At 52.6% G+C, this 27,671-nt stretch overlaps 2 protein-coding genes across 2 annotated transcripts in view; both read right to left on the minus strand.

The window, feature by feature from the left end:
- The window catches only part of TIMP2 (TIMP metallopeptidase inhibitor 2), a 73,187-nt gene that overhangs the window by 12,474 nt on the left and 33,042 nt on the right, over window positions 1-27,671 (minus strand). Inside the window, exons 2-3 of the mRNA XM_034943018.4 lie at window positions 9,039-9,139; window positions 6,127-6,235 (exon numbers count right to left, since the gene is read on the minus strand). Coding sequence (XP_034798909.2) covers window positions 6,127-6,235; window positions 9,039-9,139 — 210 coding nt within the window. The remainder of the gene's footprint in view (window positions 1-6,126; window positions 6,236-9,038; window positions 9,140-27,671) is intronic.
- Window positions 12,931-27,671, minus strand: part of CEP295NL (CEP295 N-terminal like) — a 47,299-nt gene continuing 32,558 nt past the window's right edge. The window contains 1 exon segment of the mRNA XM_034943017.3: window positions 12,931-27,671. Coding sequence (XP_034798908.3) covers window positions 25,866-27,671 — 1,806 coding nt within the window. The 3' untranslated portion in view covers window positions 12,931-25,865.

Below are 27,671 nucleotides of genomic sequence, written 5' to 3' on the forward strand. Positions count from 1 at the left end.
AAAATACAAAATTAGCCAGGCGTGGTGGCACATGCCTGTAATCCCTGCTACTCGGAAGGCTGAGGCAGGAGAATCGCTTGAACCCGGGAGGCAGAGGTTGTGGTGAGTCGAGACCACGCCATTGCACTCCAGCCTGGGCAACAAGACAGAAACTCTGTCTCAAAAAAAAAAAAAAAAAAAAATTAGCTGGGCGTGGTGTTGGGCACCTGTAATCCCAGCTACTTGGGAGGCTGAGGCAGGAGAACTGCTTGAACCCGGGAGGCAGAGATTGCAGTGACCCGAGATTGTGCCACTGCACTCCAGCCTGGGCAACAGAGAGAGACTCCATCTCAAACAAAAACAAAAACAAACAGAGAGCTTCAGCATGGGCGAGGATTCAGCTGGGTATGTTTGGACACCGGTGCTGGCTCAGACCAAGGTCACTTTTGCACCCAAGAGTCCTTCTGCAGCGCTGCAGTTTGGCCAAAAAGCCCCTAGAGGGCAGTGTGACGAAACTGAGCTGGGACAGCTGGGACTTACTTTAAAGGCTGTTCCCTGTGGATAGGAACAAACAGAGGATGCAGAAAACTGGAAGTAAGTTCCCTGCACCACGGGGGATTCTGTCTCCTTTCTTTTCTCTCCAGATTTTATTTTTCTGATGACAAACGTAATAAATGCCATAATTTTAAAGGTTTAATACAAGAAAGAACTGAAAAGGAGACACAGCAGATGCTAACACGCTGGGAAATTTCCTCCCGTGCTCTGTTCTGTGCACAGCTGCAGCAGCCCCCGAATGCCACACTGCAGATCGTGCCTCTGCCACGCGCCACCGTGCGTGCTGTGCGGCCACCCCAGCTCTTCTGCCTCCTCTGTGTCTTTTTTGAGGGCATTAATTAGCTGGTAAGATCTTTGCACCACAGGTGGTTTTTGTCCCCCTACCCTTCTCCATTTGATTTTTTTTTTCTTATTGTAAAAATCATAGATAATACTGGGCATGTAAAATGGTGCAGCTGCTTTGGAAAACGGTCTGCCAGCTCCTCAAATGGTTAAACCTAAAGTCACCCAACCCCTCCCCACCCCCCACCCCACCAATTCCACTGCCAGGGATACACCCAGGAAAAATGAGAACAGGTCCCTGCAAAATCTCACACACCGATGTTCATTGCAGTATTTGTCACAATGGCCAAACGGTGGCAACAACCCAAATGCACATCAAATGATGACCGGATACACAAAACGTGGTCTATCCATACAGTGGAATACTCAGTCATAGAAAGGAATGAAATTCTGATACACACTGTAACATGGATGACCCTTGGAAACACGAAAGAAGCCGGTTACACAGGGTCACACGTATGATTCCATTCCCAGGAAAGCCCAGCATAGAGAAATCTATAGAGACGGGAAGTATACCAGTGGCTGCTTAGGGCTGGGGGAGGGGGAGGGGAGTCAGGAGGGTAATAGCTCAAGAATACAGGATTTCTTTTTGACTGTAGTGATGGTTGCACAACTCTGTGACTATACTAAAACCACTGAATTGTAGGCCGGGCGCGGTGGCTCACGCCTGTAATCCCAGCATTTTGGAAGGCCTAGGCGGGTGGATCACCTGAAGTCAGGAGTTCAAGACCAGCCTCGCCAACATGGTGAAACCCCATATCTACTAAAAAGACAAAAATTAGCCAGGTGTGGGGGCACACACCTGTAATCCCAGCTACTTGGGAGGCTGAGGCATGAGAATCGCTTGAACCCGGGAGGCAGAGATTGTAGTGAGTCAAGATCGTGCCACTGCACTCCAGTCGGACAGATAGAGCAAGACTGTCTCCAAAAAAAAAAAAAAAAAAAAAAAAACCACTGAATAGTATAATTTTTTTTTTTTTTTTAAACAAGGTCTTGCTCTCACCTAGTCTGGAGTGCAGTGGTATGACACTGCGGCCTCAAACTCCTGGGCTTAAGCGATCCTCCCATCTCAGCCTCCTGAGAAGCTAGGACTACAGGCACATGCTACCATACCTGGCTAATTATTTTTGTTTTTGCTGAGACAGGGTCTCACTATGTTGCCCAGGCTGGTCTCGAACTCCTGGCCTCAACCAATTCTCCCACCTTGGCCTTTCAAAGTGCTGGGATCACAGGCATGGGCCACCATACCTGGCCCAAATTGTACATTTTTAATGGATAAATTGAATAGAGTGTGACTTATATCTCAATAAAGCTGTTAAAAAAAAATAAGTGCTCATGGCTAGGCATGGTGGCTCGTGCCTATAATCCCAGCACTTTGGGAGGCTGAAGCAGGTAGATTATTTGAGGCCAGGAGTTTGAGACCAGCCTGGCCAACATGGCGAAACCCCATCTCTACTAAAAACACAAAAATTACCAGGCATGGTGGCACATGCCTGTAATCCCAGCTACTTGGGTGGCCGAGGCACGAGAATTGCCCAGGAGGCAGAGGTTGCTGTGAGCCAAGATCACACCACTGCATTCCAGCCTGGGCAACAGAGGGAGACTCTGTCTTGGAATAAGAATAAGAAAAGTGCTCATAATAAAACATTTTAGGAAGTCCAGAAATGCATCTTAAAAGGGGGGGAAGTCTCCTATTATCCCCAAGGAGAGGGACAGAAGTCTTGATGACCGAGATACCCAGCAAAGCAGGAGCTGTGAGCATGTTAAGGAAGGGAGGGAAGATCTTACCCAAGGGGAGATAACAGGAGTCTTCCCTGCCCAACTCACACCCCTCATCTTCCTCCCTGCAATGACCCCCTCCCCATCCATAGGCAAGGACACCACCTTCTTCCAGCAGCAAGTCTGCCTAGACCCTTGGACCTGTGAGAGTCTCTCTTCCTTTTGCACCTTCTTTTTTTTTTGAGATGGAGTCTCGCTCTGTCGCCCAGGCTGGAGTGCAGTGGCGCGATCTCGGCTCACTACAGGTTCCACCTCCAGGGTTCACGCCATTCTCCTGCCTCAGCCTCTTGAGTAGCTGGGACTACAGGCACCTGGCACCACACCCGGCTAATTTTTTTTTTTGTATTTTTAGTGGAAACGGGGTTTCACCGTGTTAGCCAGGATGGTCTCAATCTCCTGACCTCATGATCTGCCCGTCTCAGCCTCCCAAAGTGCTAGGATTACAGGCGTGAGCCACCTCGCCCGGCCCCTTTTGCACCTTCTAAGCATTCACTTACTATTCACAATTCTCCACAAGCAAAATCTGTCTATTTTCTTTCTTTTCCAGTCTCCCCAGTCGGAACATCTGTGTGCTCCATGATGACCAGAGCCAAGGATCTCACCGTGGGAATCTTCCATTGTCTCTAACACGGGGCTGGGCACCTAACAGGTGCCCACTAAGCACACGTTGATTTTTAGAAGGGAAAAAAGTACATGTCACCTAAACCAGAAGAAAATCCCCCAATCATGGATATTTGGATTTGGAGTATATGTTTATGATTACAGTTGCCTTTTGGAACAAAATATAGTACCAGGCTAGGGGAATTGTCTTGTCTCTTCTTTCTTTTCTCTTTTTTTTTTGTGAGATGGGGTCTTGCTCAGTCACCCAGGCTGGAGTACAGTGGCGTGATCTCAGCTTGCTGCAATCTCTGCCTCCTGGGTTCAAATGATTCTCATGCCTCAGCCTCCTGAGTAGCTGGGACTACAGGCACTTGCCACCACGCCCAGCTAATTTTTGTATTTTTAGTACAGACAGGGTTTTACCATGTTGGCAAGGCTGGTCTTGAACTCCTGACCTCAAGCAATCCGCCCGCCTCAGCCTCCTAAATTGCTGGGATTACAGGCATGAGCCACTGCACCAGGCCTTGTCTATTCTTTTTTTCTTAAGTTTGTGATCAGATTCCTACTTCCCCAGGGAGGAGGGGAATAATGTTCCTTAACTGGCTGAGTCAGTGCCATGCTAGACTGCGGCTGCCGGCCACATGTGGCTGTTTACATTTATACTAAAATTACTTGAAATGAAATAAAATTTAAAATTCAGCTCCTTGGCTGCACTAGCCATATCTCGGGTGCTCACGAGCTACAAGGCTGGGGGCTGCTGGACTGGATGGTGCAGAGACCGCTTCCATCACTGCAGAAAGCTCTTTGAGCCCAGTGGTTCTTAAGCAGGGGCAATCTACCCCACCTCCCCTGGGCACATGTGGCAATGTCCAGAGACCCCACGACTGGAGCGGGTGCTGTGGCATGTAGAGGGTGGGGGCCAGGGATGCAGCTGAATATCCTATAATGTACAAGGTAGGCCCCCACAACAAAGAATGGTCCATCCCCAAATGTTAATAGTGCTGAGATTGAGAATCCTGTCCTGGCCTCCTGTGGTTCAGCCTAGCTGGGCAAGCAGAGGAGGCCGTAGAAGGAAGTAAGGGAAAATAATTTTATTTAGGAATAAAAATATAGGCTGGGCACAGTGGCTCACGCCTATAATCCCAGTACTTTGGGAGGCTGAGGCAGGAGGATTGCTTGAGCCTCGGAGTTCAAGACCAGCCTGGGCAACATGGTGAGACTTCTTTACCAAAAAATAAAGAAATTAGCTGGGTGTGGTGGCACACACCTGTAGTTGATCTCAGCACTTTGGGAGGCTGAGGCGAGAGGATCACTTGACCCCAGGAGATCGAGGTTGCAGTGAGTCATGATCGCACTCCAGCCTGGGAAACAGAGCAAGACTTTGTCTCAAAAAAAAAAAAAAAAAAAAACCAAAAAACTATAAACAAAGAGATGCAACAATAAACAAAATGTGCTACATTCATACAATGAAATATTATTCATCCTTAAAAAGTAAGGACATTTTGGGCCGGGTGTGGTGGCTCACGCCTGTAATCCCAGCACTTTGGGAGGCTGAGGTGGGCGGATCACCTGAGGTCAGAAGTTGGAGACCAGCCTGGCCAACGTGGTGAAACCCTGTCTGTACTAAAAATACAAAAAAAAATTAGCCAGGTGTGGTGGCGTGTGCCTATAATCCCAGCTACTTGAGAGGCTGAGGCAGGAGAATCGCTTGAACCTGGGAAGCGGAGGTTGCAGTGAGCCGAGATAGTGCCATTGCACCCCAGCCTGGGAAATAGAGCGAGACTCTGTCTCAAAAACAAAAAAAAGAGTAAGGAAATTCTGATGTATGCTGTAACGTGAACGAACCTTGAAAACATGATGCTACTGAAATAAGCCAGACAGAGAGGACAAACACTGCAGGGTTCCACCCATGTGAGGCCCCTGGAGCAGTCAAATCCACAGAGACAGAAAGTAAAATGGAGGTGGCCAAGGGCTGAGGGAAGAGAGAAGGGGGAGTTAGTGTTTAACGGGGACGGAGTTTTGGTTTGGGAAGATGTGCAGACAGATGGTGGTGATGGTTGCACAACAGCGAATGTATCTAATGCCACTGAAGTGTACACTTGAAAATGGTTGGCCGGGCGCAGTGGCTCGCACCTGTAATCCTGCCACTTTGGGAGGCCGAGGTGGGTGGATCACCTGAGGTCAGGAGTTCGAGACCAGTCTGACCAACACAGTAAAACCCCATCTCTACTAAAAATACAAAAATTAGCTGGGCGTGGTGGCGTGTGCCTATAATCCCAACTACTCAGGAGGCTGAGGCAGGAGAATTGCTTGAACCCAGGAGGTGGAGGTTGCAGTAAGCCAAGATCGCACCACTGCACTCCAGCCTGGGCGACAGAGCGACACTCTGTCTCAAAAAAAAAGAAAGAAAGAAAGAAAGAAAGAAAATGGTTAATTAACATGGCTACATTTTGTTACGTATTATTTTACCACAATAAAAAAAGGAGACAGATGAATGAATAAGCCAAGCAGGTCTTGTGCATAGTATCCACAGATGTTACGCAAGCTTTTGGCCCTCCCGACAGCAGAAAGGGTTTCTCTGCCTTGCATGTCTCCAGCATCCTGCACTCGCCTCCCTTTTAGGAACAAAAGGCAAAAATGCTCCCTCTTTTTTGTCCACCAATCTCAAATTTCCCAGGAAATTGGCAGGTAGTGAACATTCACTAGCATTCTCTGACGGGAAGTGGCCGAGAGGGCTCCGTACCCTGCCTCACTGTTCCTCAGCTACTCCGCCTCCCCACCCCCCGAGCCTGGGAAACGAGCCCTGGACCGCGTCGAGGAACAGCCCCACTTCTGTGCGAGCCTCCGGCTGATGGCCCCACTTATACACACCTGCAATGAGATATTCCTTCTTTCCTCCAACGTCCAGCGAGACCCCACACACTGCCGAGGAGGGGGCCGTGTAGATAAACTCTATATCCTTCTCAGGCCCTTTGAACATCTGGAAAGACAAGGAGGAGGACATGTAAGCAGAGGGAGGCCACACAGTTGGTGAATTCCGTTCCCATCCAGAACACCCTGGGCGGCACAACCTGTATCTGGGGTACAGCCAGCACCCAAGAGGACCGGGAAGTGCAAATACATGGGTTAGAAAAAGACCGTTCCAGCTGGGCTCAGGGCTCATGGCTGCAGTCCCAGCACTTTGGGAGGCTGAGGTGGGCAGATCGCTTGAGGTCAGGAGTTTGAGATCAGCCTGGCCAACGTAGCAAAACCCCGTTTCTACTAAAAATACAAAAATTAGCTGAGCACGGTGGCAAGCGCCTGTAATCCCAGCTATGTGGGAGGCTGAGGCAGGAGAATCGCTTGAACCTGCGAGGTGGAGGGTGCAGTGAGCTGAGATGGTGCCACTGCACTCCTACCTGTATGACAGATTAAGACTCCGTCAAAAAAAAAAAAAGAAAAGAAAAAGACTTCTTATAGCAAAGTGATTCTTTGGAGTCACTCAACTTTTAGTGTGGCAGATCACAGCAGGTGGGCACAAGACTCATCTGTGCCAGGCGAAGTGGCTCACACCAGTAATCCCAGCACTTTGGGAGGCCGAGGCAGGCAGATCATGAGGTCAGGAGATCGAGACCATCCTGGCTAACGTGAAACCCTGTCTCTACTAAAAATACAGAAATTTAGCTGGGCGTGGTGGCGGGCGCCTGTAGTCCCAGCTACTCGGGAGGCTGAGGCAGGAGAATGGCGTGAACCCAGGAGGCAGAGCTTGCAGTGAGCCATGATTGCACCACTGCACTCCAGCCTGGGAGACAGCAAGACTCCATCTCAAAAAAAAAAAAAAAGACTGTCATCTGGAGCATGACATCCTCAGACAACACCTCTGTTGCCTCACCCCCCGCCCCAAAGAGGTCATTTCTGAATCTATGGGGAGGGGCTTTTGTACCTCCACGTGACTCTGGACCACCATGAAGGACCATGACTTTTGCATATTTCCAGGAATTTTTTATTTTTTGAGATAGGGTCTCTCTCTGTTGCCCAGGCTGGGGCTGCAACCTCAACTTCCCAGGCTCAAGTGATCCTCCCACCTCAGCCTCCCGAGTAGCTGGGACTATAGGCGCATGCCACCATGCTTGGCTTTTTTTTTTTTTTAATTAGTAGAGACGAGGTCTCGCTCTATTACCCAGGCTGGTCTCAAACTCCTAAGCTCAAGCCATCCTCCTGCCTCGGCCTCCCAAAGTTCTGGGATTACAGGCATAAGTCACTCCACCCAACCCATATTTCCAGGAATTTTGATCAAATATTGTCTACTTGATGGCAATGAGAGCAGAGAGGCACCTCAGGAATTAGGACGTAACTCCATGGGCCAGAGGAGTTTGCTTTCTCAACATGTGATTTACTCACAGCCTTTCAGGAATGCACCTGCTGCCCAGGTGAAGAATGGCATTTTCTCAGCACTTAGGGAGGCTGTTTTTTTTCCCCCCGAAGAGTTTCAATAAGCAAACCCAAATGGAATGGGAGCATGCCTGATGTCATGACAAATGGCTTGAGAGTGACACTCCAGCTTGTACCAGGAAAGGTTATGTTGATGCTGTACTAAATGACATCATTTGCCAAAAGGCTAAAAGCATTTCCTGGGCACTGGCACTGGCCTTTTCACGACCCCTTTGTGAGGTCGTAAGAGCAGATCCTCTTTCCTGCTTCATAAAGAAAGAGACTCAGGCACTGAGAGACTAGGTCATCCCCTTAAACTGACATACATGTGATGATGAAGCATTCCACTGACCTTCTGATAACATTGATTTTCAGCTACTTTTTTTTTTTTTTTCTTTTTTTGAGATGGAGTTTCGGTCTTGTCGCACAGGCTGGAATGCAGTGGTGCAATCTCAGCTCACGGCAACCTCTGCCTCCCAGGTTTGAGTGTTCTCCTGCCTCAGCCTCCCAAGTAGCTGGGATCACAGGCACTCGCCACCACGCCCAGCTAATTTTTGTATTTTTAGTAGATACATGGGGTTTCTCCATGTTGGCCAGGCTGGTCTTGAACTCCTGACTTCAGGTGATCCACTCACCTCGGCCTCCCAAAGTGCTGGGACTATACTCATGAGACACTGTGCCTGGTCTACTTTTTATTTTTAATGACAAAATTAAATATCGATGACTACAACTACCACCATATCACACGGCTGTCCCTCCACCTGCGACATGAATTTTCGTCTCTCTTACAGACCATGTTAGTTACTGTCAATGACAATAGCATCACCTCTCCTGCCCCAGGCCAGGCCCTGCCTTCCCTGCCACATTTTTTTTTTTTTTTTTTAAATACAAGCTCTCACTCTGTCACCCAGGCTGGAATACAGTGGTGAGATGTCTCACTGCAACCTCTGCCTCCTGGGCTTAAGCGATTCTCCCACCTCAGCCTCCCGAATAGCTGGGACCACAGGTGGGCGCTACCATGCCTGGCTGGTTTTTTGTAGAGATGGATTTTCACCATGTTGCCCAGACTGGTCTTGAACTCCTGAGCTCAAGTGATCCGCCCACCTCGGCCTCCCGAAGTGCTGGGATTACAGGTGTGAGCCGCAACGCCCGGACAGGTTTCTGAAGGAATTGAACTTGTGGGGAGCATGTCATCTCCACACAACTTTTCAGGCATTCGAGGATTAAGGGAAATCGGTCAGCGTGATGACGTCATCCTCTGCTCTAGTCCACAGGTGGCCGGATCGTGTTCCAGGGACCCAGGCTCTCTGCCAACCCCAACACCCCACAGCTGTGCCCACAGTGCAGCCCGGGATGCCGGCGGCCACTATTACCTTTATCTGCTTGATCTCATACTGGATCCTCTTGATAGGGTTGCCGTAAATGTCGTTTCCAGAGTCCACCTCCTTCTCACTGACCGCTTTGGCCCTGATCACTGCAAAACACAAGACACAGAGGTGAGGAGATTTCCTGAAACACGCTCCTGGGGCTAAGGAGAGGGATAAGACGTCCAGGCCTGCAGGAGGTGCTGGGCGGTTACAGACAGCAGCAAGGTGCGAGACGGGCAAGGAGCATGGTGATCCCAGCCCCCGGCACGGCGTCTCCTCCTCCAAGCTGCGAGATGATGCCCAGCCTCCTCCTCCTCCTTCCACGATTCTTCAACAAGAATCCCTTCTTTGTTGACAGGGGCCCAAGCCAGAAGCCCAGAGTCCCTTGTGACCAGGGCGGTTTCTGTAACAGTGGGAGGCAGTCATTGATTTGACTGAAGCTCATCTGTTGATATCATGCTTGAGTGCTTTTGGCTTTTTTTCCTTCTCTCCAGTGGGTACTCACTGGTGGCTGGGGCAAGCAGGTACCCCATGGAACTGACCCACAGTCCCACACATTCCGCGAAGGATGGGACATTTCCCCACCCTCCAGCCACGGCCTATTGGAAACAAGCTTTTCTGGGCCGAGGGCGGGGGGGAGTTATCCACCTTAAAGGGGCCTTAAACGTACCCGGCATATTTAGGTTTGGGGGTCTTACATCTGGAAAGGTCTATCCAGCTCTTCTCATCTTTCCTGACCTGGAAAATGTTCTATGAGTAATTTTTGTTGTTGTTGTTGTTGAGATGGAGTCTCGCTCTGTTGCCCAGGCTGGAGTGCAGTGGCACCGTTTTGGCTCACTGCAACCTCTATCTCCCAGGTTCAAGTGATTCTCCTGCCTCAGCCTCTCGAGTAGCTGGGATTACAGGCGCCTGTCACCACGCCCAGTTAATTTTTTTTTTTTTTTTTCAGACGGAGTCTCACTCTGTCGCCCAGGCTAGAGTGCAGTGGCATGATCTTGGCTCACTGCAACTTCTGCCTCCTGGGTTCAAGAAATTCTCCTGCCTCAGCTTCTCAAGTAGCTCTGATTATAGGCAGCTGCCACCACACCCAGCTAATTTTTGTATTTTTAGTAGAGAAAGCGTTTCGCCATGCTGGCCAGGCTGGTCTTGAGCTCCTGACCTCAGGTGATCCACCTGCCTCAGCCTCCCAAAGTGCTGGGATTATAGGCATGAGCTACAGTGCCCAACCTTAATTTTTGTATTTTTAGTAGAGACAGGGTTTCATCATGTTGGCCAGGCTGTTCTCGAACTCCTGACTTCAAATGATCCACCTGCTTCGGCCTCCCAAAGTGCTGAGATTACAGGCGTGAGCCACCACGCCCAGCCTGGGTGATTCTTTACAGTAACACAGAGTCTATCAGGGGCACAACAGGGGCAGGGGCAGGAAGTTTCACCCAAAGGAGACATCGGCAGGCACAGCTGGCAGACCCAAGGGACAGATGCTGAGGAAGGACAAACAGAAGGAAAGAGGATCCCAACTAAGCCACAACCAAACAGAAAGGAGTTGGGGAAGAGGCTGCGCTGGGGCAATTCCAGAATATTCTGGAGCCTGAGGTTGCTGACAGGCCATGCAACACAGGGCTTTCTCCTAGCAATTACGCCAGGATTCTGTTCCACTCCTGGTAACCTGAGGACAAGCAGATCAGTAGTTCATGCTGTCACTTGGGCAGGGTTGGGTAGAGCCCTCCCTTTTTAAATTTCAAGGCCATTAGTTGGTGACATGGTCTGTTTTAATGGCTTTAAAAGCTTTGCCCTCCCAAACTCAGCTCTTCAGGGTCACTCTGGGTAAGTGTTATGTTACAGTGGATATGAGCAAAACAGAGAGGTAAGGAGCAGACCACGCCAGGCTCCAGGCAGCCTCCTAGCCCCAGCCCCAGCCCCAGCCCCACCCCACGTGGTCGGCTCAAATCTCTTGGAACCCCTTAGGCAGGGCTGTCTCTTCCCACAGGGGCAAGGAGGCTCAGGCGTGTGGGTGCTCCATCTATGTCCATCCCCCTGGGCCCCACCAATGCTCTCTGGATCCCAGGCTGGCATCAGAGTCCCACACCACAGCCCCACTGCCTCGCCTGGGCACAAACCCCTTTCTTCTTTCTTCTTCTGTTGGAGCTGAGTCATGACTGGCCGAGGCCACAGGTTCCTGTTTCCCAGGCTAATCCAGGCCTCATCCTGAAAAGCCACATCTAGGAAATGTCTCCCGGCAGGCCACTCCAGAACAGACGGCTTTGCCCTGACGGCCCCCTATCTCCAGTGCCCTCCTAACCATCCTCTCATCCACCGCAACCAGCTGTCTTTTTTTATTCACGTTCCTTTCTGCTCAAACATCATCCTTGGCTGCCCCCTGCCCTCCCCTAAAATATGAGCACCTTTGCAACCTGAAGTCAGCCAGGGGCCTCAGCTGCTGTGCCCAACACCCCCCACCCATGCTCCCACTATTCTACCACTTCATAATACTCGTCTGCCCTGAACACGCCCAGGTGCATCCACACCTCTGAACAGACAAGTTTCTTTCTTTCTTTTTTTTTTTTTTTTTTAGACAGAGTCTTGCTCTGTCACCCCCACCCCCGCTAGGCTGGAGTGCAGTGGCGCAATCTCAGCCATCTCCCAGGTTCAAGTGACTCTCCTGCCTTAGCTTCCCAGGTAGCTGGGATTACAGGCGGGCACCACCATGCCTAGCTAATTACCATATATATTTTTTTGAGACGGAGTTTCACTTTTGTCACCCAGGCTGGAGTGCAATGGCTTGATCTCAGCTCACTGCAACCTCCACCTCCCAGGTTCAAGCAATTCTCCTGCCTCAGCCTCCTGAGTAGCTGGGGTTACAGGTAACTGCCACCTTGCCAGGCTAATTTTTTTTTTTTTTTTTTTTGGTATTTTTAGTAGAGACAGGGTTTTAGCATGTTGGCCAGGCTGGTCTCGAACTCCTGACCTCAAGTGATCCGCCCACTTTGGCCTCCCAAAGTGCTGGGATTACAGGTGTGAGCCACCACACCCAGCCTGAACAGGCAAGTTTCTTCCACCCCAAATGCCATCTCCCCTCTCTGCCTGGAGAACTTTTCTTCATTCTTCAAGACCCAGCTAAAATAGCCCTTTTCTGTCTTCCTCTGGGAAATCCTGTCCTTCTGCAGCACTTGGTATATTCCCCATCTCTTTTCCATCCTGCTGTCAATTCCTGCACACCTGTCTGCTCAGGGCCCTGGGAGGTCCTAACAGGTTGAGGCTAGATTCTGACTGCAGAACAGTTGGTGCTCACTAACTCTTTGCCAGATGGAGCTGAGATGACGCTGACAACTTTGGGATGGTGGCCCAGGTGCAGTTTGTCCTTGGCTCTCTTGCTCCCTGCCTAATCTATATACCTTACGACAATGCTGCACCAAAAATGTTTATGCAAATTAGTCAATGTGCCAGATTAACTTGGTCAAAGTTTGCTCTTCATGTAGCAGAGTCACCAGCTCACAAGCAAACCAGGGCCAGGCACGGTGGCTCACTCCTATAATCCCAGCACTTCGGGAGGCCGAGGCGGGCGGATCACTTGAGGTCAGGAGTTTGAGACCAGCCTAGCCAACATGGTGAAACCCCATCTCTACAAAAAATACAAAAATCCCAGCCACTTGGGAGGCTGAGGCAGGAGAATCGCTTGAACCCAGGAGGTGAAAGTTGCAGTGAGCTGAGATCATGCCACTGCACTCCAGCCTGGGCAACAGAGTGAGACTCCGTCTTTAAAAAAAAGAAAAGAAAGAAAAGGAAAAGAAAGCAAACCAGCAGAATCCAAAGGAATCAACAGTTCCAGTAGGAGCAGCAAGCCGGCCTTTATTACAGTCTGCTGAATTCTGTATGTTATTTTGGAAATTTCTGGAGCTGCTTTTCTTTTCTTTCTTTCTTTTTTTTTTTTTTGAGACGGAGTCTAGCTCTGTCATCCAGGCTGGAGTGCAATGGTGCAATCTTGGCCCACTGCAACCTCCGCCTCCTGGGTTCAAGCAATTCTCCTGCCTCAGCCTCCCAAGTAGCTGGGATTACAGGCACGCGCCACCATGCCCGGCTAATTTTTTGTATTTATTTTAGTAGAGACGGGGTTTCACCATGCTGGCCAGGATGGTCTTGAACTCCTGACCTCGTGATCCGCCTGCCTCGGCCTCCCAACGTGCTGGGATTACAGGCGTGAGCTACCGCGCCCGGCCTTGGAGCTGCCTTTCAATGGTCCCCTAAGCCGCACAATGCTTAACGCACAATAGGCACTCAACAAGCACGTCACTGGAGTTCAGAAAATAAGCAAAGATTACTTCAAAACGGCCAAAATGTTGCATCCTACCATGGGCATTGAGGTTCACATGTTGTTCTCTTACAAAAACGCCTAAGGCTCCCAGGTGGCAGCTGGGCACTTATTTGAAGGAGGCAGCAAGAGACAGAGATCCTGCATTCACCCCTGGATGGCTGCGTGATCTTTGAGAAGCTCCTTGACTTCACTGAGCCACAGTTGTTCATACCTAAGACAGAGACGATGACAACAGTCCTGACACTTCACAAGGTCGTGGTGACTGTTAGAGGGGCTGGTGTGGAGGCTGCGGTGCCCGGGAACTAATGCGTGTACAGTTCAGGACCACGAGCATCGCATAGACAAGCAGGGCGAATTCTCCCACTCCCGTGGGTGAGGGATTGGGACGGTGGCATCATGCCACTCAGTTACACAGACCCGGTCCTGGTCAGCAGGCCACAGACTCTCAATTTGATGCAGCTTCCCAGCGTGCTAGCTTTGCCTGGGGGCTGCAGATTACACACTTTCCTTCTTTAAAGTGTCAGAAAAGAGGAGGCTGGTCAAATCAAGGGTCCAGGGTAGCCACGTGGGGTTAGGACTAGAAAGTGAACTGGCGAGGAGGCCGCCAGATGCCTGCAGGGAAGTGGGGGTGAGGGGCAGGGAAGTGGGGGTGAGGGGCCTGGAGGAGCAGAGCCTGAGGGCATCTCCATCTCCCCTGGGCTGCTTTAGTCTGCCCCTGGGGAACAGAATTCAGATTCTTCAGGGTCTCTTTAAATTGGGGGTGGGCACCTCCTCCCCCACTTTGCAAAATGAGAAATTACATGAAAGAAGGAAAATGGCAATCAAGAGAGGCAAAGAAGGACCAGTTCCACGGCAACCTTCCCCAAAGCACCAGCACGCTGCAGACATGAAGGAGAGGGGCCAGCTGACAGCTTTGATCAGTGCACACCAGTTGGCATAGCGGGATCTGCACCGCTGACCTGCTCAGAGCAGAGGGTACCTGTCGGGGGTTGTTGCCCAGAGGCGACAGCAGGTGAAGAGAGGGTACAGGGTGAATCCTGCATACAGCAGGCCTTGCCTGGGAGGAGCATCCAATCCAGGCGAGATGACAGACGACGGATAGGAACACAGAGAAGGAGAGTTTCCAATGCCCAGTGGTGGACAGAGGAGGAGGGAGAGAGAGCTCTCCGGAATACATTTCCATGCCAATGGCAATGGTCCGCACTCTGAGCTCCAGGATGGACCACCAGGACTGTAGGGGAAAGCAGGCCACTTCAAAAGAGGGAGGGCCTCTCCGAGTCCCAGGCCATGTGAAGAACAGGGCTGGGGAAAGCGAAGAGACATAAGGAATCTGGGAAGAAATGAAAATTGTGGCACAGACATGTTTATTGAACACCTACTGGGTGCTGGGCCTGGTGTTAGGCACTGGGGTGGGTGTCAGCCCATCTCCTGTCCATGCCCCCGAGAGGGGCTGCTCTGCTCCTCTGCCCCTTCCCCAAGGAGCCAGAGGCAGCTGCGAGAGGGGGAGTCTTTATAAAGACTCTCGTTCTAACTGCCCTGAGCCCAAAAACCACGGCCTCTCCCTGGGCGTCTCAGATTTCGTTTTTCCTTCTTTCCCTTCTGCTGTGAACACAACATCTGGGTTTGAGATCAAGGGTGATACACTGGCTGATGAATTCACCGCCAGATGCCGGCTACTGGAATGTACAACCGTCGGCTGAATTCAAAGCACACGCAACCGCAGGGTCCCCACCCCCACCCCTCCAGCCCAGGACACCACATGATGTCACTTCCCCCCCTGCAAAAACAATCCCGAGCGCACCCGCCAGAGTGGGGACGGAAAAGAACCGGGTGGGCGGAAAACCAAGGTCGCGGGAGACGATCCAAAGAGGATGGGCTACGGTCAGACTTCGACAGTCACAACCGCCCCTGGAAAACCATCAGAGGCCGGACTGGCTGCTGCTGCTCTCGGAGGGGAGCAGACAGTGAAGGGGGCTTGCTGGAGAACCTGGTGTCACCAGCATGTGCCGGGGCCAAGGGCTGGCCGGAGGGGCGGCACTCTCCACAGACTCCAACCACGCCAGCCCCAGGGAGAGACGCCACGGCTTCTGTGGCACGGTCCTCCCTTGTTCTCTCTCCTCGGTGTCCCCTCTGCTGCCATCAACATGTGGGTCCTGCGTCCTCACGTCCCCTTCATACACCCACCAACATCTTTCCGATCCTCCTGTGTCCACAGAAGTACTATGGAAGTTCCTGCAGAAAATAAGAACAAGCCATGCCCACAATTGGGGGAGGGAGACAGACCCCAAAAGAAAATTGCCTCGAAAGGCCGGGTGCAGCGGCTCACACTTGTAATCCCAGCACTTGGGAGGCCAAGGCGGGTGGGTTGCTTGAAGCTAGGAGTTCAAGACCAGCCTGAGCAACACCTCATCTATAAAAAACAAAATACAAAAAACAAAAACAAAAAAAAAACAAAAATTAGCTGGGCGTGGTGGCATCTGCCTATAGTCCCAGCTACTCAGGAGAATTGTATGAACTAGATGTTCAAGGCTGCAGTGAGCTATGAACGCACCACTGCACCTCAGTCCTGGGTGAAAGAACGAGACCCTGCCTTTGAAAGAAAAAGAAAATTGCCTGTAAGAAATGTACTTATTCCACACTCATTGAATTCTCTTTATTATCTTGCCAGGGGCCCAACTGCTCACTAGAGGAATCCCACATGCTATATGTATGAATATACCATATAGAACATTTTCCACTTGAGCCACTCTGCCAGGCTCCCAGGCCCAAGTTTGGGACAGGCAAACCGGTGGATATCAACACCCAATGTCTAGATCACTCACAGCCTCTCCCCGGGGCGCTCCACACACTGTAACAGCATAGCGCCTGTCTCGGCTACGGGACGCGCTCAGGCAGCGGGAGAAGGTGGCCCACTGTCCCTCAAAGTCACCTGTCTGCCCAGACGAGGTGCAGGGATCCCTGGGACTCAGAAACACATTCGGCTGCTAAATACAAAGTCAAAACTCGGCCCGATCATCTGCACCTTGTGTGCACACTGACTCGGACTGGGAGGGTTTGCTCAGTATCACTGGAGGGCACTGGCCCCTCCCAGCCGTCCACCCTCTTCTGCAGGCTCCAGCTTTCACCTGGGGAGGGGCGCCCATAGGACCAGCACTGGCAGGGAAAGCGCCTCCCTCCCCTCTGTCCTGTCCTGCTTATGGCCCAGCGGAGAACGCCAAGGGGTCCCCATGTTCTCAACATGGGTCATTCCTGGGAGTCGGGTGGGGGCTTCACACATGTGCCAAAGACCCTACTGGCCCACATCACCAGTGGGTGGGGGGCATTCTGATGCTGCAGCTGGGTCAGAGTCAGCCCAGAGCACCCACAGTGGCAATGAAGACCAGTGGCCACTGCATGCATCCCAGGGGCCAGCCCTGGAGGACTCCACACTGCGTAGACGCAAACGCGGTAACTGCAGGCCAGAGCCGCAGACATCTTCTGAGCGTCATTTGGTTCATTTGGCTCTGGGTGGAATTACATGCCAGTCATTTCAGAGGAATTATCAAAGAAACCATTTTCTCTCCCGGATGAAACCCAACCTCCACTTACTCCTGGGGAGGATCCAATGGCAGTTGCAGGTGGACTCAGCTTTGTTCATTCACTGGGAAAGGACTGTGACGTTCCACGCCTTGTCTAAACTCTCCAGAAAAGTGGGGTGCCATGAGTGCCAACGTCCACACCCTCAAATCACAGTTAGTAAAGCCCTTGCTAACATCTGTAACTATAACTTGGCGTTGCCATAGGGGATGAGAGTCTCTTGTCCCTTTTGGGTGGATGTAATGACACCATATGGCTGGTCAACCTGGCAGGGGCTCCGTATCCTTTTTTTTTTTTTTTTTTGAGATAGAGTTTCGCTCTTGTCGCCCAGGCTGGAATGCAATGGCACAACGTTGGCTCACTGCAACCTCGGCCTCCTGGGTTCAAGCGATTCTCCTGCCTCAGCCTCTGGAGTAGCTGGGATTACAGGTGCCCGCCACCATGCCCGGCTGATTTTTATTTTGTGTATTTTTAGTAGAGATGGGGTTTCACCATGTTGGCCAGGCTGGTCTTGAACTCCTGACCTCACGTGATCCACCCATCTAGGCTTCCCAGAGTGCTGGGATTACAGGCGTGAGCCACCTGGCCCGGCCTGACCATTTTGATTAATATGTCTAAAGCGCCAGCTGAGGGTGTACCGGGGCCCCTCTGCCCCAGCCACCCACAAGGTCAGAGTCTGAAAAGGGAGGTGAAGCCCACTTTCCCCACTTCTGGTGTCTACACCCTCAGCTCGGGACAGATGTCCAGTAACACAGCTGTGGCCCTGCCCTGCAACTGCTGTAATAAATGACTATTTTTCATGGCCCTGCTCTCAGATCGCTGTGGGATCCCTAAATGTTTGTGTGTAACTAATCTCGTTGGGCTTCAGGATCACAGTAAAGACAGCTTAGAAACATGGAAGCTCTCCATTCGGGCAGCACCTCCTTCTTTTAGCAGGATGGGGCTGACCTCGCCAGCTGGAGCAGCAGAAATGGCCACAAACGCCACCAGGGATGGCAGACGGTGATCCAGGAAGGGGCTGTGCTCGCAAGGACCCCAGACCTGCTCTAGTCCTCTAGGTTTGGAGGCCACGCCTCTCCCAACGGAACTGCCCAGGCGCACGGGGCAAGGCTGAGCAGCCAGGAAGTGTCATGAGGGTTGCGAGGTGACAGTGAGGGTTAGCTGGTCCAGCTCACCTTCGGCCTCTGGCCTCAAGTGACACAGCCGGGTGCCCTTGGTGGGCAGTCAGAGGGTCTCCCCCGGGCACTGGGCTCTGCCCTTCCTCGGCCCCTTCATGCCAGCGGGTGCGGCAGACCTCCTCCAAGTTCACTCCTTTTAGGGAAATGAGCAGAAAAGGGGGCTGTGACTTGGTAATTAAAAACAGCCCTGTGGTGCTGGGCAGGAACCAGGCTCTTCCCGCCCTGCAGCTGCTGTGGAGGCCAGACCCACCCTCAGGTCCTCCAACCTCCTCAGCCCCCAGAAGCCAGCAACAGGGCCTTCTGGGAAGCAGGAAAGACCTCAGCAGAGGGGGCACCGTAGGAGCACACTGGACATCTGTCCCCAGTTGAGGGTGTAGACACCGGAAGTGAAGACATGGGGCACCACCTCCCTTTCCAGACTCTGACCTTGAGAGTTTGTGGGTGGCTGGGACAGAGAGGCCCCAGGTCCACCCTCAGTGGTGACTTGCAGCCCTGGTGCAGGGCGGGACCGTGACATCCAGGGTGAGGACAGAGGACTTGGCCAGCATGACTCAGGCCAGGGTGAAAAACGCCTGGAATGACAACTACTCAGAAAAGATATTTTGTTGGGGAGGGTGCGGAGGAGGGTGGGGCAGAGAAGGTAACAGGGCGCACAACAGAGATCAGGGAACAGAAGCGCAGCCTCAGCCGGGGCCACACCGCCTGCCAGCGGGCACCTGGGGGTGCTCCAGGCCCTGCCGCCCCAGGGAATGCTCCCTCCCCGGCTGCCCGAGATTCTAGTGCACGTGAGCTGCTGGCCACTGGGTGCCCGTCTCCATGGAGACCAGCTCTCCCGTCTCACTTCCTGCCCATTCGTTTTGGCTCCTCTTGGGAAACAGCATCTATCAGAGCACCTCAGCCACGCACAGCAAAGCCACACTCTCTGCCCAGCCTTCCTGCCGCCCTCCCCAACCCCAGGGCCCTGCCCCCTCCCTCTGCAGCTCTGGCAGGACCTCGAGGCCCACGTCCCGCTGCCCTCCCTTTCCCTGGTGGGCCAGCAGGTCTCATGCCAGAGCCTCCGGCTCGGCCCTTCCCATTCACGTGCTGCTGAATCACTTGAAAACAATGCACCAGACCCCGGGAGGATTTGCTGAGAACAGTGCGGCTTTGTGGAGGGAAGTGCAGCTCTGCATTTTCTCCGCCAAGACCCACGGAATAGCCAAGCTCAGCCCTGCAAACCCCAAGCCAGAGCTGGAGCAGGGACAGGAGCAGGACCGTGCAGGGCAGGAGGCAGAGGGAGCCTGGAGAGGCACCGAGGAAACCCCTACCCATCCCTGCAACCCGCCCCCCTACAACAGATGAGCAGGAGGCCAGGGTGACAACTCCGGAGCCAGGGGCAGCAGCAGATTCTCTCCTCGCACTGTTGCTGGGGGGCTGCGACAGCGCGAGGTGGGCAGGGCACTGTTCCTCCCAAGCCGATCCATTTTTGGGGACGAACGTGAGGTCCGGGCCCAGGCTTCAGGCTCATTGGCACTGACTGTCTTTGAGCCCTGGCTGTTCGTCGGACCCAGGGTCATGTGGCCTGTGGGCTGAGCCTGACTTGCTGCATTTCTCAGGAGACAGAAACAGGGACATGAAGGACATGAAGGCTGGAATCCCAGGGGCCACACACCCAGGAAAGAATGAAAGCAGGGGGGCTGAGGTCCCCACTCCCCTTTCCCTTCCTCCTTGGCACAGCTTCCCAAACAAGCCCCATGCTGTGCGGCGCCCCCAGACTCCCTAAGCTTGTCCTGGGGGGTGTGCATCTGTGTAGCCCCGTCTCCAGCTGGAGGACTTGGCCTGGGCTGTCACAGCAGCTGCAAGTGCAGGCTGCACCCCAGCCCTCCGCCCCGTGTCTTCTTGGAGATCTCGATATAACCCCCTTGCCATTTGCACGAACTGGAAGAATGACCACAGGTCAGGGAGGGTGCTCTACCCACCCGTCCACTCTAAAAACCCTATTTCCTTTTGTCTTATGTGTCTGAGATCCTGGTCACACAGGGCTTGAAGGGGAAGGGAGATTTGTGCGGAGAGAAGATGGACCCCCCAGGGCAGCTCCCAGGGTGGGGTCACATCCAAAGCCCAACTGGCCAGCAGGTTGGGGGGGAGCAGGCCAGGAGGTGAACAGGTAGCACCTGCCAGACCCTGCTGGCCCCCCCCCAGCCCATGGACAGCTGACCTCGGCAGAAAGCACAAGCAACGCTGCTGCTCCCCGTCCAAGCCTCACGGACCAACAGGGCGACCCACGCACCACTGCTCAGCCACGGAGGCCTTCCTGGGTCCCTGTGGTTTGGGGAGAAGGACCCACAAGGCAGGGAGCAAAGATGGGGCCGGAGGACGAAGGTTCCAGCAAATGCAGAGTGAGGCGGGAACACGGAATCTGTCCCCTAAGGGTCGGGGCAGAAGCACCAAACCAGAGCAGAGCTCTAGAAGGTGCAAAGTGTTCGGAGCAGGAGAACCGTGCGGGGTACCTGGAAGTGCCTTAGGATGAAGGTGAACACGGCCACCACATCTGGGGTCCTCACCGCTGCTGGCATGGCAGTGCTCTCTGGAAACCTCAGGAGCCCCACACCCTTCCGGGTGGCTCCATCCCTTGTTTTACAGTCAAATGAAGGCTGGGCAAGGGCTGGGGTGTGAGTCCAGGGGGCACCCCTGAGCCCACCAACATAGCCCTATGAGGTGCCTGGCACTTTGGGGAGGATTTAGGCTCGCAAGGCAGGGGGCAGGCCCTGTGCACTTGTGTCCGGAAGAGAGGTGGTGGGAAGAGAGATGCTGGAAGCTGGGTGTGAGGGGTGTGAGGGGTGTGAGGGGCAGGAGGTGGAGGGCCAGGCCTTGGAGGAAGTACAGAAACCTTAACACTCTGCCCAGGTCACCTAGCTGCTGGCAAATGGCAGAGCCAGGGCTCCAACCCTGGCAGTAGGGCTCTCACCAGCTCCTGGTGGAGGCTCTGGGTGGAGGCATGGGACGGGGTGAGCCAGGGGAAGCTGGAGGCTGCTCCACAGCCCTTTCCACCACAGTCCAGCTGTGCCAAGGTGACCAAGGGGGGAGGGGAACACAGGCACTGCCAGGCCCTGGGATGGAAAGTTACTCATGACATCTCCGTAAGAATCACTGGAGGGCCATGGTTTTGGGTGTGGGCATCCTGGAGGGCTGTTTTAGTGCCCAAACCAATGCCCCAGTTAAAGAACCACCCTGTCCCCTTAGCCTTCTGCAGGACAGGTGGGAAAGGGCCGGGTGTCTGGTCCTGCTGCCAGGGGACAGTGTAGGTGTGACCGTCCGGGCAGAGATGAGTCACCCTCCACCCTGTCTTGCTGCCCGTCTCCACACCTAGTTTTAGCTCGTGTGGCCAAGAAGGGGCGATTCCTCACCTAGAACACATGGGTCACAAATGCTACTTTTGAAAATGGAAACAAAAATAACCCACTCAAAGGCAGGCTGGTTCCCCCATCAGACTGTGGCTTCCAGGCTAAGGCAGGAAGACCTCGGCTACTCAATGTTTGGGCCCCATTGTGGCCATGGCTTTTAACTCAGTCATGCCATAACACCCTCTCTGCCCTCTCAGACAGAGGTGATGCTACACTGACAGGCGGCTACGCTCCAGGTCTCCGTGTGCAAAAAATAGCTGGGCACAAGGCAAGTGCAGAAACAGCAGGAGCACGGTGACACCCCACCCCGAGAAATCTATGTGGCTTTTGAAAAACAGCAGCCCTCCTGACCCCCAGTTTCCTTCTTAATCATGTTGAGCCTATAGCAAATTGTGGAGTGGCTTTGCAACCCTAGCCCACGACATTCTGGAAGCAGAGGATAGAAAGAAACCAGGCTAAGATCAAAATTTTCTTCTTCTTTTTTTTTCCCCCTAAGACAGGGTCTCTGTCACTGAAGCTGGAGTGCAGTGGCGCAATCACAGCTCACTGCAGCCTCGACCTCCCAGGTTCAAGAGATCATCCCACCTCAGCCTCCCTAGTAGCTGGAACTATAGGTGCAGGCCAGTATGCCTGGCTACTTCTTGTTTTTATAGAGACACAGTCTCACTATGTTGTCCAGGCTGGTCTCATATTTCTGGGCTCAAGCCATCCACCTGCTTCGGCCTCCCAGAGTGCTGGGATTACAGGTGTGAGCCACCATGCCCAGCCTCGAATTTCCTCTACTTGGCCTGAAGCAGAAAGCCACAGACAACAGAGACCTAAGCTACTAATGATTAAAAAACCCAAAAGCAAAAACAAAAGTCTTGTGGGATGCTATTCCCACCCCGTCCAAATGAGCATAACGCTTGTTGGTTCCACGAGCTTCACATTCGCCAGGGAAGTCCGGCTTGGGTTTCTCAGAGGCGTGCACTTGGGGTCCCACTGAGCACCTTGCCCCACACAGCCATAGTTCCAGCTTTTACTCACTCATCACCTGCGTCCTCCGCCAGAACGGGAGTCCTGTGGTTCCATGTGCATGGCTCACTGCTCATCTCTAGTGACTGGGACAGTGTCTAGGACTCATATCTGTAAATTTATTTATTTATTTTGAGATGGAGTCTCCCTCTGTCCCCAGGCTGGAGTGCAGTGGCATGATCTCAGCTCACTGCAACTTCTGCCTCCTGGGTTCAAGCAATTCTCCTGCCTCAGCCTCCTGAATAGCTGGGACTACAAGTGCGCACCGCCACGCCCGGCTAATTTTTGTATTTTTAGTAGAGACAGGGTTTCACCCTGTTGGCCAGGCTGGTCTCGAACTCATGACCTCAAGTGATCCACCTGCCTCGGCCTCTCACGGTGCTGGGATTACAGGTATGAGCAAACGCGCCCAGCCTCATATTTGCAAATTAAATATTTTATAAGAGCAGGTCAATCTTTTCTGGGGAAAAAAGGTAAAAATAGGAAAAAAAAAAAAAAAAGAGCAATAAACGGGATCTTTCCCACACCTACATCCCAGCTGTGCCAAAAGCACTTTTTGATACCTGGTCCTTTGATTCAAATGCATCAGAGATATAGTCCTCTTTTTGGAAACAAGCACGAAACAGGAGAAGCTATGATCCTGGAAAGAAGCTCATACACGCGATGAGGATATGCCCCAGTGAAAATGAGTAAGAGGCGTTTGTGTGATGTGGATGAATTCAGTAACCATGCCGAGGCCAAAAAACCTAGCTTTCAAAAGACTCCACATAATATCCTTTTTATAAAGTTCAAAACCAAGTAAAACTAAACACTATGTTTAGCATACATATATGGATAAAGACAGGGAGGGCTAAACCCCAAGTTCAGCAGGTATATATCTTTTTGTTTCTTTTTTTTTTTTCCTTTTTTGAGATGGAGTCTCGCTCTGACACCCAGGCTGGAGTGCAGTGGCGCAATCTTGGCTCACTGCAACCTCCACCTCCCGGATTCAAGCAATTCTCCTGCCTCAGCCTCCTGAGTAGCTGGGATTACAGATGCCACCACCACGCCCGGCTAATTTTTTGTATTTTTAGTAGAGACAACGTTTCACAGTGTTGACCAGGCTGTTCTCAAACTCCTGACCTCAAGCGATCCGCCCGCCTTGGCCTCCCAACGTGCTGGGATTACAGGTGTGAGCCACCGCGTCCAGCATCTTTTTGTTTCTGAGACAGGGTCTCGCTCTGTCACCCAGGCTGGCAGTGGCGTGATCACAGCTCCCTGTGCGGCCTCAGCCTCTGGGGCTCAAATGAACCTCTTGCCTCAGCCTCACGAGTAGCTGGGACTGTAGGTGCAGGCCACTATGCTCAGCTAATTTTTTATTTTTTGTAGGATAGGGTCTCCCCATGTTACCCACGCTGGTCTCTAATTCCTGGGCTCAAGTGATCCTCCTGCGCTGGCTTCCCAAAATGTTGGGATTGTAGGTGTGAGCCATCAGCAGGTATATGTCCAAGGAGGCAGCAGGGGGATGGAAAAGGGAGGTAGCGCACAGGTAGTGAATATTCTGGGTCTTGGGTCTGGGTGATGGGCTCATGGTACTTCATTATATTGTCTACAAAATATACATAAGTAAGGCCGTTCGTGGACCAATGATACTAATGTGTCATGAACAAAGATTGGTTGATCTAAGTCAATGTATCTGAGGTTGTTGGAAGGGAGGGAGAGAGACAGACTCTGAAACCATCCTAGTACAGGGATCAGCAAACTATGGCACAAAGGGCAGATAGATGCCGCCCACCACCTATTTTTGTAGAGTCTCATTGGAACCTGGCCACGCCCTTTCATTTACATCTCATCTGTGGCTGCTTCTGAGTAGCTGCAGTAGAGCTGGGTAATTACCACGGGGGCTGCACAGCTGGCAAAGGCTAAAATATTTACTCTCTGGCTCTTTGCAGAAAAAGTATGTTGATCCCTGTGCCTGTCCCTAAGACTGCAATTGGCAGAAGAGAAGCTACCCAGTGTGAGGTCTCCATGGCTGTGGTGGATGCCAGGTCAGTGGCAAAGCTAGCGGGGAGGAAACTGATCAAACACCCAGGTGCCGACACCCTTGCCAGCCCCAGAGGGAATCACCCAGCGGGGCGAGGGTGGCTTGTCTTCTCTTTTCTGTCTACTCTCTTTTCTCTTAAAGTTATAAGAATGTATTAAGCGACGTGCTATTTAAACAATGTTGGTTTTGTTGTGACTTTGAAAGACTAAGAGGTTTTAGCTTTGGTTCAATCTCCGTTAATGTCTCAGCCTTGGCTAAGCACTAAGTGATCTATCTCCTGAAATTGTGCCCGTCTGACCTTGGGTGCCCCTGAAAGGCCAGTGTTTATTTGGCTAAAACATCTGAAGGGCTTAAATGACCTGGAGTCTCCATCTGTGCCTGTGGCCCCTGAAAACAGACTGTCACCCAGGCTGGAATGTAGTGGCATCATCGGCTCTGGGAGATGCATCCACAGCACATGGGCTAGACACACCCACTGAAACCCACACGGGTTCCTATTTTTGTATATAGGTGGTTTCCCAAAAGGGACTTCGTTTTAAAGGCAAGACTAGGCCGGGCGCGGTGGCTCAAGTCTGTAATCCCAGCACTTTGGGAGGCCAAGGCAGGCGGATCACGAGATCAGGAGTTCAAGACCAGCCTAGCCAACATGGTGAAACCCTGTGTCTATTAAAAATACAAAAAATTAGCCAGGCATGGTGGCAGGCGCCTATAATCCCAGCTACTCGGGAGGCTGAGGCAGGAGAATTGCTTAAGCCCAGGAGACAGAGGTACTGAGTCGAGACTGCACCACTGCACTCTAGCCTGGGCAACAGAGCAAGACTCCGTCTCAATCAATCAATCAATCAATAAAGGCAAGATTAGGGAAAGAGTCCCTGTGAGGGAATGTGCCCTGGAGGACGGTATAATGACAGATTGCTTTTTTTTTTTTTTTTTGAGACGAGTCTCACTCTGTCACCCAGGCTGGAGTACAGTGGTGCAATCTCGACTCACTGCAACCTCCGCCTCCCAGGTTCAAGTGATTCTCCTGCCTCAATTTCCTGAGTAGCTGAGGTTACAGGCACATGCCATCACACCCAGCTAATTTTTATATTTTTAGTAAAAACAGGGTTTCGCCATGTTGGCCAGGCTGGTCTCAAACTCCTGACCTCGGGTGATCCTGAGGCCGACCTCGGCCTCCCAAAGTGCTGGGATTACCGGCGTGCGCCACTGCACCCGGCCCCAGATTGCCCATTTTAAAGAGGCCTAATCGTCTCTGAGGCAATGACGCAAACACAGATCTTAGAGACCCGGGTACCAGTTCTGGCAGCACCATTATCAGTGATGCATTTACCCCGGGTGGGCCTCTCGCGTTTAGCATATGTTCTGAAACTCCCGCAAGCATTTCCGGGCTTCTTCAAGAAACTGCTTGTGCAACCTGTTTTGCTGTAAGAGCTGCTGCTGCTGGTCTCGGATCATCTGACTGTGCCGGTCGTCGTCGGCGAGGCTGGTGCCCGATGGGGAAGTGGTGCTGAGCTCAGATCCTCTCTCCCTTTCCTGGGCTCTCGTGGAGGGGGACTTCAGATGGGCCAGTCGAGCTCTTCTTTGCTCCCTCCTCTCTTTTTCTAACTCAGCCTTGTAGTGGATTTCCAAGCTCATATCTGGGTGTTCCATTTGTTCAAGCGACTCCAGTTGTTTTTGTCTTCTCTGCTCCATCTCTGCTTTCTGCCTTTGCCTGGATGCCGTCGAGCCCGCTCTGTCTGCCTGGTCTTGAAGGTGGAGCTGAAGGGAGCCCTCTGCCAGCGTGCCCAGTTTGGGGGTCTCTTGTCCAGATTCAGTGCTATACAATAATGAGTCCTCTTCGTTGATAAATATACCTGCCTCGGGAGACAACGTTTGACTTCCATTTCTAAACGTGGGCTTGACCGTGCCCTGATATTTTTGGTTCTGGGCCTTGCCCATGAACGTTTTCAAGTCGGTCTTGGACGCTGCCTGCTGCGCCTCCTCCTCTGCTGGGCTCCTGGGTTCCCCGGCAGGCAGCATCTCTGGGTCTGCCATTTTCTTCCCTCTTGGGGTCCCAGCGCCACACTCTTGCATCTCTGAGAAGGCATGCTCTTCCCCAGGTCTCTGGTCCATCCTGGGCTTCAGTGCCAGGTACAAGCACAGGTGTTTTTTCAGCTTTCTGTTTATATTAAACAACTCTTCAAAGGCCAACTCCAGCTCTTTCTGCCACTTGTTCTTCTCCCGGAGCGTGCACTGAGATGCTGGGGACACGGCTTCCCTTCTGTAGCTGGAATCAGCTGGCCACAGCTGCCCGAGGTCTCTCAGCTTCCCCTCCAGACTCTGTCCCTGAGAGCGACTGGTCAGGGCTGGAACAAAGCAAACTGCCCCCTTTCCCAGTTGCCTCCTCCCCGCCCGAGCTGTTCCTTTCTCTTTTTCCTCCACAAGCCCGATTTCTCCCACAGCAGCCACGAGTGGGTTTGGCCTTTCTAGGTCCGCCCCTTTGCTCCTCCGAGGATGGATGGCACAGCGGCCACCCCCAGACTTGGTCGAAGGTTCTGGCCTTCCCTTTCTCTTCTCAGGCGGGGCCAGGTGAGAATTCATCCGACCCGTGGCCTTTGTAGTCTGTGGTTTCTCTGGACTCGCTGCTGTCTTCCGGGGCCTGGAGTGCCTGGGGTGTTGCTGGCCCAACTCTTCCCTGCAACTCCTCTCTTCACTAAGGGCTGCTCTATGCTTCTCCTTGGCCCTCGGGGGCCTGGCTGATCTTCGCTGGATGGGCCCCTGCGAGTCAGGCTCATTTTCCCTGGCCCGTCCTCCTCCCCAGCCTAACAGACGTGCTGACTGCAGCCTGTCCAGGCCACCGACGTGCAGGTGCTGCGCCTCCTGATACCCTCTCCTCAACTCCTCAGCCAAGCGCTGGAGCTGGTAGTTTTTCCACAGCTTGGCATCCGCTCTTCTCTGCAGAGCGAGATCGCCTTTGCCCCGGGCTTGTAGCAATTTGTGCTTTTTCCTCCAAAGCAGGTCTTCGTTATCAGGACAGAGGCTCAGCCACATGGCTCCATCCATGTTTCTGTTCCTGTCTGCGAACCCAGCAGATACAGCTTCCCAGGGAAGGTGCTTGGAGCCAAAAGTGGAGGGTTCAAGGGGCGCCCCCGGGCCTGAGGAGCCACAGAAGCCACA

The sequence above is a fragment of the Pan paniscus genome, chromosome 19 (assembly GCF_029289425.2).
Source record: "Pan paniscus chromosome 19, NHGRI_mPanPan1-v2.0_pri, whole genome shotgun sequence".
Taxonomy (NCBI): Eukaryota; Metazoa; Chordata; class Mammalia; order Primates; family Hominidae; genus Pan; species Pan paniscus.